General features: G+C 42.5%; 2 protein-coding genes across 8 annotated transcripts in view; both read left to right on the top strand.

The window, feature by feature from the left end:
• Positions 1 to 1312: 1312 nt before the first annotated feature.
• Positions 1313 to 6168, top strand: LOC121586312 (protein S100-A1). The gene is made up of 3 exons (XM_041902911.2): positions 1313 to 1905; positions 3974 to 4140; positions 5483 to 6168. Exons 1-3 carry the CDS (start codon positions 1887 to 1889, stop codon positions 5573 to 5575), a joined length of 279 nt encoding a protein of 92 aa, XP_041758845.1. The 5' UTR covers positions 1313 to 1886; the 3' UTR covers positions 5576 to 6168.
• Positions 6169 to 6585: 417 nt separating this feature from the next.
• The window catches only part of LOC121586309 (tripartite motif-containing protein 46), a 31352-nt gene continuing 22465 nt past the window's right edge, over positions 6586 to 15472 (top strand). For 4 of the 7 annotated variants that reach the window (XM_041902902.2, XM_045226298.1, XM_041902908.2 and 1 more), the window contains exon 1: positions 6586 to 7015. In XM_041902902.2, coding sequence (XP_041758836.1) covers positions 6989 to 7015 — 27 coding nt within the window. In that variant the 5' untranslated portion in view covers positions 6586 to 6988. Of the gene's footprint in view, positions 7016 to 7824; positions 8053 to 8081; positions 8329 to 15472 lie in introns of those variants that run through there. The other 3 variants (XM_041902905.2, XM_041902903.2, XM_041902906.2) reach the window with 3 other exon arrangements.

Here is a 15472-nt window from a genome sequence, read left to right as displayed (position 1 = left end):
GTGTTCTTTGGATGCAACTCAGCATTCTTTGTCCTCCAAACACGACGAGTTGAGTTTTTACCAAAAAGTTATATTTTGGTTTCATCTGACCATATGACATTCTCCCAATCCTCTTCTGGATGCACTCTAGCAAACTTCAGACGGGCCTGGACATGTACTGGCTTAAGCAGGGGGACACGTCTAGCACTGCAGGATTTGAGTCCCTGGCGGCGTAGTGTGTTACTGATGGTAGGCTTTGTTACTTTGGTCCCAGCTCTCTGCAGGTCATTCACTAGGTCCCCCCGTGTGGTTCTGGGATTTTTGCTCACCGTTCTTGTGATCATTTTGACCCCACGGGGGTGAGATCTTGCGTGGAGCCCCAGATCGAGGGAGATTATCAGTGGTCTTGTATGTCTTCCATTTCCTAATAATTGCTCCCACAGTTGATTTCTTCAAACCAAGCTGCTTACCTATTGCAGATTCAGTCTTCCCAGCCTGGTGCAGGTCTATTTTGTTTCTGGTGTCCTTTGACAGCTCTTTGGTCTTGGCCATAGTGGAGTTTGGAGTGTGACTGTTTGAGGTTGTGGACAGGTGTCTTTTATACTGATAACAAGTTCAAACAGGTGCCATTAATACAGGTAACGAGTGGAGGACAGAGGAGCCTCTTAAAGAAGAAGTTACAGGTCTGTGAGAGCCAGAAATCTTGCTTGTTTGTAGGTGACCAAATACTTATTTTCCACCATAATTTGCAAATAAATTCATTAAAAATCCTACAATGTGATTTTCTGGATTTTCTTTTCTCAATTTGTCTGTCATAGTTGACGTGTACCTATGATGAAAATTACAGGCCTCTCTCATCTTTTTAAGTGGGAGAACTTGCACAATTGGTGGCTGACTAAATACTTTTTTTCCCCACTGTATAATCACCCAGTTTTGCGTTCGTCTGACTCTGGGTAAGTAGATAAATGACCTTAACAAATATAGTAGACGACGGTATGAAGTTTGGCAGAAACTGCTTCTCCAATAGAAATCCCACTTCTGATACCAGTGTACCGAACGGTGGGGCAGGGAAGAGAAAGGCAAACACCCTCGCGCTAATAGGGTTAACTCACTCGATCGGAATTGTAACATAGCTCATATAGTGAGGATCGCTTCAAAATGTTTTATCTTTGCTGTTAATAAATTGGCAAAAGACCCAACGACGTTTGTAAAGCGTGTTTTTTGGCACGCGTTTATGAACATTTGCAATCCCACTTGATAGTGGCAAACATGGATGTTCGCCAGTCTTCTTTTTTTTCTTTGTACAGCAGCCATTTCTTATGTAGCCTAAAATATCAATGTAATTGAGGCCACTTTAACAGGGTTTATTAGGCTACACATGCTCCGACTATGTAGTCCGTTTCACCCCCGCCCAATTATATTACAGTGTAACCAGCCAGCAACAGTAGAGACAGAAACCCCTGAATCGTGGCAGATTTGCCAAAACTGATGCGATTCGGGAAAGGAAGGGTGGGAGACGTCTGGGCGGGGAGTATCCCACCAAGCGCATAATCTGGCAGCACTTGGAACGGTGCATTTTCATCATCGGATGATCGTTAGGCCTAAATTTAATTTCGTTACAAATTTATTTTCTCTCTTCCATTTGGCTTCATTTTCTATTGGGTTGCATGCCTATAATGTAGGCTATAGCCTTACTTGCGTGCGTCCAGTTCCAATCTTACTGCGCAAAACAGATGTCATATTAGGGCAAGGACTACTCCAGCTAAATAAACGGATCATCCAGGAGTTATGAATATCTATTTTGCAATATTTGCATTCATGGCACCTGTTGTTATTGTTATGATAACAGTAGGGGTATCATGTGTAATTCATCGAAGGAGACACAGTCGGATTGAACGCTCGCTTCAATGATGGACGCTCTGGTTCGTGAGTAGCCTGTGTCTGTGGTCGTGTCAGTCTGTGTTTTGTCTGTGTTTACATGTTTTGTTGTTTTGTTGTTTTCCCGTTGTAGTTATAGCCTATGACATTTTATAGGCTACCGATGATGCATGCAGACAAATCTCCCCCTTACCCCTCCTTGTGGCGGGGCAGAACCCCCCCTTTCAGTTTCTATCCTCTCCGGGAGCATCGCTCCGATTACCATGGAAGAAACCTTCCTATCATGGCGGCTAGATTCCAGGTGAAGGTAAGAAATGCGCTATTCTGTAAAACAAGCTGGTGAGAGACAGATATCGCATTGCACAGCAATTTGCGCTGTAATAGGCTATTTTGGACAAATGGCTTGTCGACATCAGTGTATTTTAATCTGGTTGTTTTTAAGGTAATTTACTGGCAGCCATTTACCTGTACTGTTAAAGCAAAGTTTAGGCCTATTTGGAATTTATGGAAGGCTAACATACTGTACCTTTTTTTTCCCACAGTAATTTACAGGTAGCTGGCTGACAGTAAGTTAGGGGAGACTGGGGATGCTTGTAACACAGGTTAGTTGTAACACTCTCAAAATCTCCAATCATGAACAAACTACAATCAGGATTCGCTGTGCACATGCTCAGTTTAATCATCAGCCCTAATGTGAAGAAGCAAGACCCAGTGATAGATTTTATTGACACAAATCTGATTTTGAGGTAAGAAAGTCAGTTTTTTTACCAATAATTTTTTGCTGATGGTATCACCTGCTTTGTAGTTCGATTCACCAAACTTATATCAGGTTAAAACCAGTGTGTAGCTATTTCTTATGTAAGTTAGCAATGCTAGAGTTTTAACATGTAGCTAAAATTGAAGCTAGCTAAAGACTGCAAGTCAGGGTTAGTTGTAACAAGCTAAGGAGGTCTGGGTGCAGTCTTGGGAATATAAATTATGGGCCCACCAAGCCTGTACCCCAAGACTACCATACCACTGTCACAACTATGACTCTGATTGAGTGGACATGTCCAACATTCACTCACACACACACACACAGAGACACTCACACACCACCGCTCTGTCTTTCTCAAACTCGCACGCACACACACACACACACACACACACACACACACACACACACACACACACACACACACACAGTTTTTAGTTGAAAAGGGCCAGTTAATGGAACGTACAAATAATACATGTTTTATGATTTGTATTATTATTTTATTATTTCTGCCACACAAAATGTTAAACATGGCAATGTTGTCCTCATGTTCTCAATAAAGGCTTTCAATATTTCGTTGCATGCCATTTTCAAACTGTTACATTTAACCCCAAGCCCTTATACCACTGTCCTGGGGAGTTGGGGTAAATTGTAACATTTCACTCCTTGTATTTGAGACAAAGTCACACCTTGTCTGTTTGATTTAGAGAGATAATACCTACACCAATTTGTAGCAGACAGATGTAAGTTGTTCGTATCACATTTTGAATATAGTAGCTCAAACAATCTCTGACAAATTGACAAAAATGCAAATAGTGTTATAACCATCCCTTGTCTACCCTACCTAAAAATAACAGGATTTTTTTTTTTACAGTGTGGATAGTCCTTGTTTAATCGGCCGATTAGACTGAAGCGTAAAATATTACATTGATCAATAGGGTAGAATGCAGGGATTTATAAAATAAATAATTTAAAAATACTTTTGAAAACAGTTCATTATTCTTCATGCATGTGTCATTTGGAACACTCATCTACATAGGGTACAGTTGTGTGACTGTTAATGATTATTTCCTAAAGGTGTACTGTTCATAATTATTTAGTTCTTTACTAGGCCTACACTACTTTTTCAGAAAAATGTTTGAAATATCTCCAACATTAATTTACATGCATTCAAAACACGAGTTGAAATGTCAGTTACCTGTGTAAAATCATCGGTCTGAGTAAACTGTTCAATTTAGCATGTATATTCTGCATGTGGTAAGCGCTTACTTACCTACTTACTTTATTCCTCTGCAGAACATAAAGCATTCCAAATGTAAGCTGCTTTCCTAGTAGCCTACTTATAATAATTTACACCCCCAGGATCACCATCAGTCTCAGACAACATGGCACAGCCCACACCCCTGGAAGCCTCCCTGGGAGCCCTCATCATGGCATTCCACAAGCACTCTGGCAGTGGAGATGCTAAGACCCTCAGCAAGAAAGAGCTAACCAACCTCATCAAGGCGGAACTGCCCTACATCACTGGGGTGAGTCAATGCAACAACTCGGGACAGTTTCCCAGACCCCCATTAAGCTTATAGTCCTGGACTAAAAAGCACTTTCAATTAAGATTGTCCATTGAGCATGCTTTTTTAAAATATGTAATCTGCAGTGAGGAAACAGCGCCATTGTCCGCAATGTGGTATAAAAAAAGAAAGAAATGCAGTACATATTCTGTTGTTCTATCGTGGCAACCTGGTCTCAGAGCATTTCGTATTATTCTGTATGTAAATCTGAGAAGCACCATTTAGTATGATATGCTACATTTGGTATGGTTACATATGACAGATTGTTACTTAAGGCAAAAATGAAAGGAGGGTGGTTTGGTGGGCGTATAAAGGTTGCGAGTTTGAGTCTCATCACGGACAACTTTAGAATTGTAGCTAATTAGCAACATCTCAACTACTTACTATTTTTTAGCTATTTGCAACTACTTAGCATGTTAGCTAACCCTTCCCCTAACACTAACCCTTTAAACTAACCCTTCACCTAATCCTAACATTAACCCTTTTAGCTAACCCTTCCCCTCACCCTAACCTTAACCCTATAACCTAACTCCTAAACTTAACCCTAACCCTAACCTTAACCTCTAACCTTAACCCCTAGCCTAGCTAACGTTAGTGAGCTAGCTAAAGGTAGCCACCTAGCCACTTAGCTAGAATTCGTAACATATTGTAAATTTTGTATATTCGTAACATATTGTATGTTTTGCAAATTCGTAACATATAATACGGATTGTAATTCGTAACATATCATACGAAATGAGTGATGACATCCACAAATTAATACATACCATACGAAACTTAACATATCGTACTAAATGGAGGGTCTCGGATTTACATACGAAATAATACGAAATGCTCTGACCAGGTTGATCGCGCATGCAATGATATTCGAGGGGAAAAAACAGTGTTGTTTGCAGTAACTTTTTTGTTGGACGTGGCAGTTTCACCATGAAGGATTTCAGCTTTGAAGTCCAGGACTAGGCTTAATCTGTGTTTGGTAACCTGGTCACTCATGAGACAGCAAATGCTATTCTAATGCTATTTTTTATTGTAAAGTGTTGTGATTTTAATAAAGAATGCACTTGAAATAAAGTTTAATTGAGATTGACTGATTCTATATTGCATGGAGTCTCATTCATTTAGTACTAATGACAGCAAAGTAAAGAAATCCTTATGTATTGTGTCTTCCTTGTGTTCTAATCCCCTGCTTATGTTCTCTTGACATGAGTGAAGTGTCAGCCATTCAGTGTGAATGACAACAAAATACAGAAATCCTAATGTAATGTGTCTTCCTTGTAATCCTATATCCCATTAATATGAGCAGAAGGGTGGTCCTGACGTGGGTGAGCTGATGACAATGCTAGACCATGACGGTGATGGCGCTGTGGACTTCAAGGAGTACATCACCCTGATTTAATCCCTTGCCTGCATGTCCAACTGCTTCCTGGAAGGGAAAATGTGATTGCATGTCATGTAAAGACCTGCCTGCTTCTATCTGCGTTCTACAGTGTATTGCATTAGGCCTACATGTCACATTAATATAGTCTCATATCTCATTGAGTAAATTGGATACATGCCTTCCTCCCTGTGTCCACAAGCATGCCCATATGCACACATAGACACAAGGGTTGCATAACTCTGCAACAATTATAAGACTGATGCTCAAATACATGCACCCCCATGGATTATCTTGTCAGAAAGTAGCTCAGTTGGTAGTGCATGGTGCTTGCAACGCCAGGGTAGTGGGATTGATTCCTGGTATCATCGGTACGTAAAATGTATGCATGACTGTAAATCGCTTTGGAAAAAAGCGTCTGCTAAATTAGATATATTATTATATTAAGAGCTAAAGAATGCTGCTAAACAGAGCATGTGAGATAGTAAACAGGGTGTGTAGGCTATGTGTAGGCCAATGTATTTACTGTGTTTACAGTAATTAAATCTGTCTGTATGGAATTATTGATATGTTTTGTCATTGCTGCTAATAAATGGGCAAAAGACCCAACCAAAGATCCACTTTTGTAAAGCGATTTGTTTTGCATGCGTTTATGAACATTTGCAATCCCATCTGTGCTATAGAAACTAGTGTTCTTTTTTTTTGTTTCTAGGCGGCAGGTAGCTTAGTGGTTAAGAGCGTTGTGCCAGTAACCGAAAGGTCGCTGGTTCAAATCCCCGAGCCGACTAGGTGAAAAATCTGTCGATGTGCCCTTGAGCAAGGCACTAAACCCTAATTGCTCTGGATAAGAGCGTCTGCTAAATGACTGTAATGTATAAAGCAGTAGCAATTTTTTATGTAAAGTAGGCCTATTAATTAATTGTCATATTTTTGGGGGGTGGTCACTTTTTGGTAACAGGGTTTGTTACCCATGCTCCGACTATTGTAGTCCTTTTCACCCGCCCCTTTATATTACAGTGCCTAGCAGACAGAAACCCCAGAATCGTGGCAGAATTTCCGACGCTGATGCGATTCAATAAAGGAAGGTTGAGAGATGTATGGGCGGGGAGTAGCCTACCAAGCGCATAATCTGGCAGCATTTGGAATAGTGTGTGTATTTTCATTATCGTTTACATTTATTTCGTTATAAATAAAATGTCTCTCTTCCATTTGGCTTCATTTTTCTATTGTTAACGTTTTTTAATGGGTTGTAGGCTCACGCGCGTGCGCCAAATTCCAATAATCTTATTTCGCAAATAGTGAACCAGGAGTTATGAATATCTATTTTGCAATTTTCGTCTTTATGGCACCTGTTGTTATTGTTATGATAACGGTAGGGGTATCATGTGTAATTCATCGAAGGAGGCACAGTCGGATTGAACGCTCACTTCTTCAATGATGGACGCTCTGGTTCGTATTAGTGTGAGTAGCCTGTGTATTGTTGTGTCAGTGTTTTGTTTGTGTTTACATGTTTTGTTGTTATAGCCTATGACATTTTATAGGCTAATGATGCAGACAGTAGCCTAATGCCTAGGCTACCAGAATCAGATTGCCACCATTTTATTTTCAGGTGTCTGATTCGCCCCAATTTGCACCTGTCGGACCAGTTTTATTAGTCTACATAATAATTTCCAACATTTAATACGGCTCAATGTCACACATTAATATGTAATTTTTAAAAATGTGATATAGGCCTATCTATAGCATACGATTAAAAAAATAAATATATAATAATACTAATCTTCAACCTAGACCAAAAAGAAACAGATAGGGCTATTTATGTTTAAATAACACTGTATCCTTTACCATACTTTCCCATTCAATTCACCCGCAAATATGTGGATGCCTACCAAATGTATTGAACCACGTATAGGCCTATTATGGGCGTTACCCATTTTGGTGCACATTTTCTTTAGAACTAGGCTATAAGGTGCTCTATAATGACTTGGGGATTTTTTTGTGGACAACAAAAATGCGTTAAAAGATGTAGACCCTATGCCTATTCGAATGCAACACTAGACACGCTGGAAACAAATAAAGAAGCTGTGCAAATAAAATGCCACACGTTTTGTGCGAGCTTGTAGGATGCTCAGGTACAGCAGATGCTTGTTACCATGGAGACGGGATGCAGGCACGCGGTACGCTCTTGTGCTGCATAGGGGGAGATTTAAAAAAAACCTAGGGTACCGAAAATTGCACAGCGCAATAAGCTATTGTAGTTTTCAACAAAGAGAACAATGAGAGACTGAAAATCACTATTTTTAAGCACTATGTCAACAGGAATTTAAAGGTAGTCTTTAAAATAATTAGCATCTCACAAATCTCCCATGTTACACCTCCTTGTAGTTGGGAAGAAATTCCCCCCTCCCTCTTTCAGTTTCTAGTATCCCATCAGGTAGCATCGCTCCGATTACGGTGGAAGAAACCTTCCTATCATGGCGCCTAGATTCCAGCTGAAGGTAAGAAATGCGCTGTAGCACAACGCGTGTTCTGGAAAACAAGCCGGTGACAGACAGACATCGCATTGCGAAGCAATTTGGGCTGTAATATGGAATGTAGGTCCTATTTGGACAAATAATTTGTGGGCGTCAGTGGATTGTACCCAGCGTAGCATAGCCTTGCTAGCATATTGCTAGTTTACTCGGCCGCTGTTTTGAATAGAACAAGAAAGGACTGGACGGAGTTGACATTGGTGAATGACATAGAGACAGCGTGACTCGAACCATATCGTGCTGGTAAATTATAAATGATCTTTCTTTGACCTTCAGATCTGCATGTTTTATGAAGTGATGTGATGTGTGTGTGAATGGCTTCGCTTCATATACATTTATATTAGCATGTTTTATGATGTGATGTGATGTGTGTGTGAATGGCTTGGCATCATATACATTTATATATTTGTTTAAATATCACTTTGGTGCAATTTTCACAAGTATGTGATACATTTTCATAACTCTGAGCACAAAAATCTAAACAGATCATCAAAATAGCTCATGTTTCAAAACTAATAAAAAAAAATGTTTATACCAAGTACAACAAACGAATTCACAAAGTCACTTGTTCACTGCAACAAATCACTCTTTCAATTTGGATGCATATTCAATTGAAGTATCAGCTTTTCAAAATGCAATATTCACTTTAAGCCTACTTTTGATATGATATTCTTATCATGTGTTAACACTACAATTAATTATCACTTAATCAAACTGCTCAAAACTGTTACCTACCGAACTAAACTGATGTAGTGCCTAGTTAACATATATACATTTTAAATTCTAGTCATTTAGCAGACGCTCTTATCCAGAGTGTCTTACAGTTAGTGAGTGCATACATTTTCATACTGGCCCCCGTGGGAAACTAACCCACAACCCTGGCGTTGCAAGCGCCATGCTCTACCAACTGAGCTACACGGGGCTCCGTGTATAGTTTGATAACTGTATATTTCTATATTTTTACCTCATAAATGTATCAATTAGACACCAATTTATGTTGGAAGGTAAAACGAAATCATACTGTATATGGATGTGACTGTAAATACGACACAATCATTCTCCATAAGCCAGTGTGCTTCAAAGTGGAAAGAGTCACTCTTATGTGCTACCATTTGTAATTATAGTGTAGTGTACAATGCACTGCTAAACTACATGGGTTGTATATAACAATATATTCCACTCATTATCTGAATTTCAATGATACACTGTAAGCTGATTAATTTTGTCGAGCAGAGAGATATGAGATATTGTATAGAAACACATAGAAAAGGTGAACTTGTACAATGTTGCAAGGGCCAGAAATGACATACAACACCATGCTACAATATGTGACAATAAAACTTCTTATTTTGTATTTATTTTAACTGCTTTACATTACCCCATATTTCTGATGATTTGTCCTACGTTTGTACTGTATAAGGATAATGAAACCGTAAGACTGACATATTTCCCAACATACTCACAACCTGCCATTGGATACAAATGATATAAAAATGGCGTATGTCAAGTTATAATCAAATCAAATTTTATTTGTCACATGCGGCAAATACAACAGGTGTAGACCTTACCGTCAATGTAAATAGTCCGGGTGGCCATTTGATTAATTGTTCAGCAGTCTTATGGCTTGGGGGTAGAAGCTGTTAAGGAGCCTTTGGTCCTAGACATAGTGCTCCGGTACCACTTGCCGTGCTGTAGCAGAGAGAACAGTCTATGACTTGGGTGACTGGAGTCTTTGAAAAATGTTTGGACCTTCCTCTGACACCGCCTAGTATATAGGTCCTGGATGTCAGGAAGCTTGGCCCCAGTGATGTACTGGGCCGTACGCACTACCCTCTGTAACGCCTTACGGTCAGATGCCGAGCAGTTTCCATACCAGGCGATGATGCAACCTGTCAGGATGCTCTCGATGGTGCAGCTGTATAACTTTTTGAGGATCTGGAGACCCATGCCAAATCTTTTTAGTCTCATGAGGGGGAAAAGGTGTTGTCGTGCCCTCTTCACAACTGTCTTGGTGTGTTTGGACCATGATAGTTCGTTGGTGATGTGGACACCAGGAACTTGAAACTCTCGACCCGCTCCACTTCAGCCCTGTCAATGTTAATGGGGGCCTGTTCGGCGTTCCTTTTCCTATAGTCCACGATCAGCTCCTTTGTCTTGCTCACATTGGGGGAGAGGTTGTTGTCCTGGCACAACACTGACAGGTCTCTGACCTCCTCCCTATAGGCTGTCTCATCGTTGTCGGTGATCAGGCCTACCACTGTTGTGTCGTCAGCAAACTTAATGATGGTGTTGGAGTCGTGCTTGGCCACGCAGTCGTGGGTGAACAGGGAGTACAGGAGGGGACTAAGCACGCACCCCTGAGGGGCCCCAGTGTTGAGGAACAGCGTGGCAGATATGTTGTTTCCTACCCTTACCACCTGAGGGCAGCTCGTCAGGAAGTCCAGGATCCAGTTGCAGAGGGAGGTGTTTAGTCCCAGGGTCCTTAGCTTAGTGATGAGCTTTGTGGGCACTATGGTGTTGAACGCTGAGCTGTAGTCAATGAACCGCATTCTCACATAGGTGTTCCTTTTGTCCAGGTGGGAAAGGGCCGTGTGGAGTGCGATTGAGATTGCGTCATCTGTGGATCTGTTGGGGCGGTATGCGAATTGGAGTGGGTCTAGTGATTCCGGCATGATGGTGTTTGATGTGAGCCATGACCAGCCTTTCAAAGCACTTCATGGCTACCAACGTGAGGGCTACGGGGCGGTAATCATTCAGGCAGGTTACCTTTGCTTTCTATAGTCAAATACTGTATGGAAATGTATATTTACCATCTACTATTCTTTCTATTCAGCACTTCAAAAAGAACAGTTTCGAAATGTGTATCTTGTATTATTTGGCTATTGGATTAAATGGTAGTTAAAATGACTAAATGGTGAGCCTATCATTATCTGAGGTATTGGAGACTAAATAAAATGTGCTCATGGTATTTCACGGAAAACTTGGATTTTGCATGAATGACTCAGTGGTGAAAGATATGTGAAACCCCAATGAATGCACAATCAAAAGTTATTTAAAAAAGATAGGGGCCATTACAAGTGTTATCAGTTTAGAGTTTTGTACTTAGATATTTTTTTTAAATACCACTTACAGTGCATTTGGAAAGTATTCAGACCCATTGACTTTTTCCACATTTTGTTACGTTACAGCCTTTTTCTATAATAAATTAAAATAAATCTACACACAATACCCCATAATGACAAAGTGAAAACAGGTTTTTAGAATTTTTTGCAAATGTATTAAAAATAAAAAACAGAAATACCTTATTTACTTAAGTATTCAGACCCTTTGCTATGAGACTCGAAATTGAGCTCAGGTGCATCCTGTTTCCATTGATCATCCTTGAGATGTTTCTACAACTTTATTGGAGTCCACCTGTGTTAAATTCAATTGATTGGACATGATTTGGAAAGGCACACACATGTCTATATAAGGTCTCACAGTTGACAGTGCATGTCAGAGCAAAAACCAAGCCATGAGGTCGAAGGAATTGGCCGTAGAGCTCCGAGACAGGATTGTGTCGAGGCAAAGATCTGGGGAATGGTACCAAAAAATGTCTGCAGCATTGAAGGTCCCCAAGAACACAGTGGCCTCCATCATTCTTAAATGGAAGAAGTTTGGAACCACCAAGACTCTTCCTAGAGCTGGCCCTCCGGCCAAACTGAGCAATTGGGGGAGAAGGGCCTTGGTCAGGGAGGTGACCAAGAACCCGATGGTCACTCTGACAGAGCTCCAGAGTTCCTCTGTGGAGATGGGAGAACCTTCCAGAAGGACAACCATCTCTGCAGCACTCCACCAATCAGGCCTTTATGGTAGAGAGGCCAGACGGAAGCCACTCCTCAGTAAAAGGCACATGACAGCCCACTTGGAGTTTGCCAAAAGGCACCTAAAGGACTGAGAAACAAGATTCTCTGCTCTGATGAAACCAAGATTGAAATCTTTGGCCTGAATGCCAAGCGTCACGTCTGGAGGAAACCTGGTACCATCTTGCTGTGGGGATGTTTTTCAGCGGCAGGGACTGAGGGACTAGTCAGGATCGAGGGAAAGATGAACGAAGTAAAGTACAAAGAGATCCTTGATGAAAACCTGCTCCAGAGCACTAAGGACCTCAGACTGGGGCGAAGGTTCACCTTCCAACAGGACAACAACTCTAAGCACACAGCCAAGAAAATGCAGGAGTGGCTTCGGGACAAGTCTCTGAATGTCCTTGAGTGGCCCAGCCAGAGCCCGGACTTGAACCCGATTGAACATCTCTGGAGAGACCTGAAAATAGCTGTGCAGCGACGCTCCCCATCCAACCTGACAGAGCTTGAGAGGATCTGCAGAGAATAATTATTTATTATTATAAGAATGGGTGTGCAAATACAGGTGTGCAAAGCTTTTAGCGTCATACCCAAAAATACTTGAGTCTGTAATCGCTGCCAAAGGTGCTTTTAACAAAGTACTGAGTAAAGGGACTGAATACTTATGTAAATGTGATATTTCCGGTTTTTATTAGTAATAAATATGTCAAAATGTCTAAAAACCTGTTTTGCTTTGTCATTATGGGGTATTGTGTGTAGATTGATGAGGGGAAAAAACTATTTAATCCATTTTAGAATGAGGCTGTGCCGTAACAAAATGTGGAAGAAATCAAGGTGTCTGAATCCTTTCTGAGTGCACTGTATATCTGAAAAATGTGCCAAAGTGATTGAAAAAAACTGTAATGTTGGAAAAGTATCAAGTGATTTAGGCTGTGCTATAGTGTTGCTTAAAGCTTATAATCAAATACAAATCATGTAATTTAAGTGGATGTGATTGGTTTAGAAAATTCAAAGGAAGGTTGTCATCCTCCTCTCCCCTTGCATCAGAGCAATCAATAGAATGGATATTGGTTAGTTTAATGTACTGATTAACTTGTGTGTCAGTGTGTGTGTGAGTGTGTGTGTGAGTGTATCACTGTGAGTGTCAGTGTGTGAGTGTGTGTGTGTGAGTGTGTGTGTGTGTGTGTGTGTGTGTGTGTGTGTGTGTGTGTGTGTGTGTGTGTGTGTGTGTGTGTGTGTGTGTGTGTGTGTGTGTGTGTGTGTGTGTGTGTGTGTGTGTGTGAGTGAGTGAGTGAGTGAGTGAGTGAGTGAGTGAGTGAGTGAGTGTGTGTGTGTGTGTGTGAGAGTCAGTTTCTGGAGCCTCAGCTTTAGGAGCTGAGTTTTGGATAGCCTATTTATTGGCTAGAATCTACATTTCCATTACTTATTTCATAGAACCCTTTCCTGGAATGATGTCATTGTGCCACTGAAATATCCCTTAGTGAAAGACTGCTGGAGTAGAGCACTGTTTCCCCCCCACCCTTATTTTTATACAACGTCTTCGACTATGACCAGAGCTGCTATCAGTATTGATGCATCCTGCAACCGTTAGGCTACTGATTTTACTACAGTTTAAAGGGTGATTTAATTAATTAATTAATTCATTCATTCATTTCCTTCACTCAGAGTAGGAATGCTGATCTAGGATCAGGTTCCCCCCTGTCCATGTAATCTTACTCATTATGATCTGTTTTAGCCAGAATTGAATCTCTCAGACCTCTGTCAAGGGCAACCACAGATTAGAAGCAACACACCTAGTCTTGGACCTATCAGTGTCCACTGTCCAGATCTAAGGGACACACTATCTTCAGCATTACAGGTGCATTCATCCTTCCAATCTAGGTCTGTGTTCATAAAGCTTCAGCGTGCTGATCTAGGATCAGGTCCCCCTGTCCATGTAGATCTTATTTATTATGATCTAAAATGCAGAACTGATCCTAGATTATCACTCCTGCAGGACGCTTTATGAATACGGGCCCAGGTATGGTGTGTGTGACAATAGGCAGCACCAGTCTATACAGCAGTGGTCATGTGTAGAATGAAGTCATCGGGACCAGGCGTCACACACAAACGCACGCACGCACGCACGCACGCACGCACGCACGCACGCACGCACGCACGCACGCACGCACGCACGCACGCACGCACGCACGCACGCACGCACGCACGCACGCACGCACGCACGCACGCACGCACGCACGCACGCACGCACGCACGCACGCACGCACGCACACACACACACACACACACACACACACACACACACACACACACACACACACACACACACACACACACACACACACACACACACACACACACACACACACACACACACACACACACAGTCCTGCAGAATACTTCTGGTCCCCACAAGAATAGTTAAACACGTCCACACACACTCCGGACCAGGCGTGTGCAGGAATTAAATAATTTACGTCTGGTCCTCCTTCCTTATTGATATTTAATGAGTCTCCCACTGCTCTGACAGCCATTGAGGACAGCTATTTATAAAACAACTGTTAAACTGTCACGTGGTAACACTTAGCTAGAGAAATCTCTTCCCTCTCTCACACTATGGCTGCATCCCAAATGGCACTCTATTCCCTATATAGTGCACTATTTTTGACCAGGGCCTGTTGTCACGATCGTCTTCTTGTGAGATATTGGACCAAGGCGCAGCGTGTGCCAAATACATCTCTTTATTTTGGAAGAGAGAAAAACACGAAACCGAACACTATCCAAAACTTACAAAACAACAAACGACCGTGAAGCTAAATAACGTAAGTGCACAGACAAGCAACAAACGTTCAACTTAGACAATTACCCACAAACACATGATGCCCATGGCTGGCTGACGGATCTGGCTGCTCATGGCTGGCGGAAGGCTCTGGCTGATCCTGTCTGGCGGAAGGCTCTGGCTGATCCTGTCTGGCGGAAGGCTCTGGCTGATCCTGTCTGGCGGAAGGCTCTAGCGGCTCCTGTCTGGCGGAAGGCTCTAGCGGCTCCTGTCTGGCGGACGGCTCTGAAGGCTCATGGCAGACGGGCGGCTTAGCAGGCTCAGTACAGACGGGCAGTTCATGCAGCGCTTGGCAGACGGACAGTTCAGACGGCGTTGGGCAGACGGGCAGTCCAGGCGCCGTTAGGCAGACGGCAGACTCTGGCCGGCCGAGACGCACATACGGCCTAGTGCGTGGTGCCGGAACTGGAGGTACCGGGCTGAGGACACGCATCTCAGGGCTAGTGCGGGGAGCAGGAACAGGCCGGACCGGGCTGGCGACGCGCACCGTAGGTTTGGTGCGAGTGGCAGGAACAGGCCGGGTCGGGCTGGCGACGCGCACCGTAAACTTGGTGCGGGTGGCAGGAACAGGCCGGACCGGGCTGGCGACGCGCACCGTAGATTTGGTGCGAGTGGCAGGAACAGGCCGGGTCGGGCTGGCGACGTACACCGTAGGCTTAGTACGTGGAGCAGGAACAGGTCGGGCTGGGCTGGCGACGCGCACCAT

The sequence above is a fragment of the Coregonus clupeaformis genome, chromosome 17 (genome assembly GCF_020615455.1).
Source record: "Coregonus clupeaformis isolate EN_2021a chromosome 17, ASM2061545v1, whole genome shotgun sequence".
Classification (NCBI taxonomy): domain Eukaryota; kingdom Metazoa; phylum Chordata; class Actinopteri; order Salmoniformes; family Salmonidae; genus Coregonus; species Coregonus clupeaformis.
This window is presented reverse-complemented; position numbering and strand designations above follow the sequence as displayed.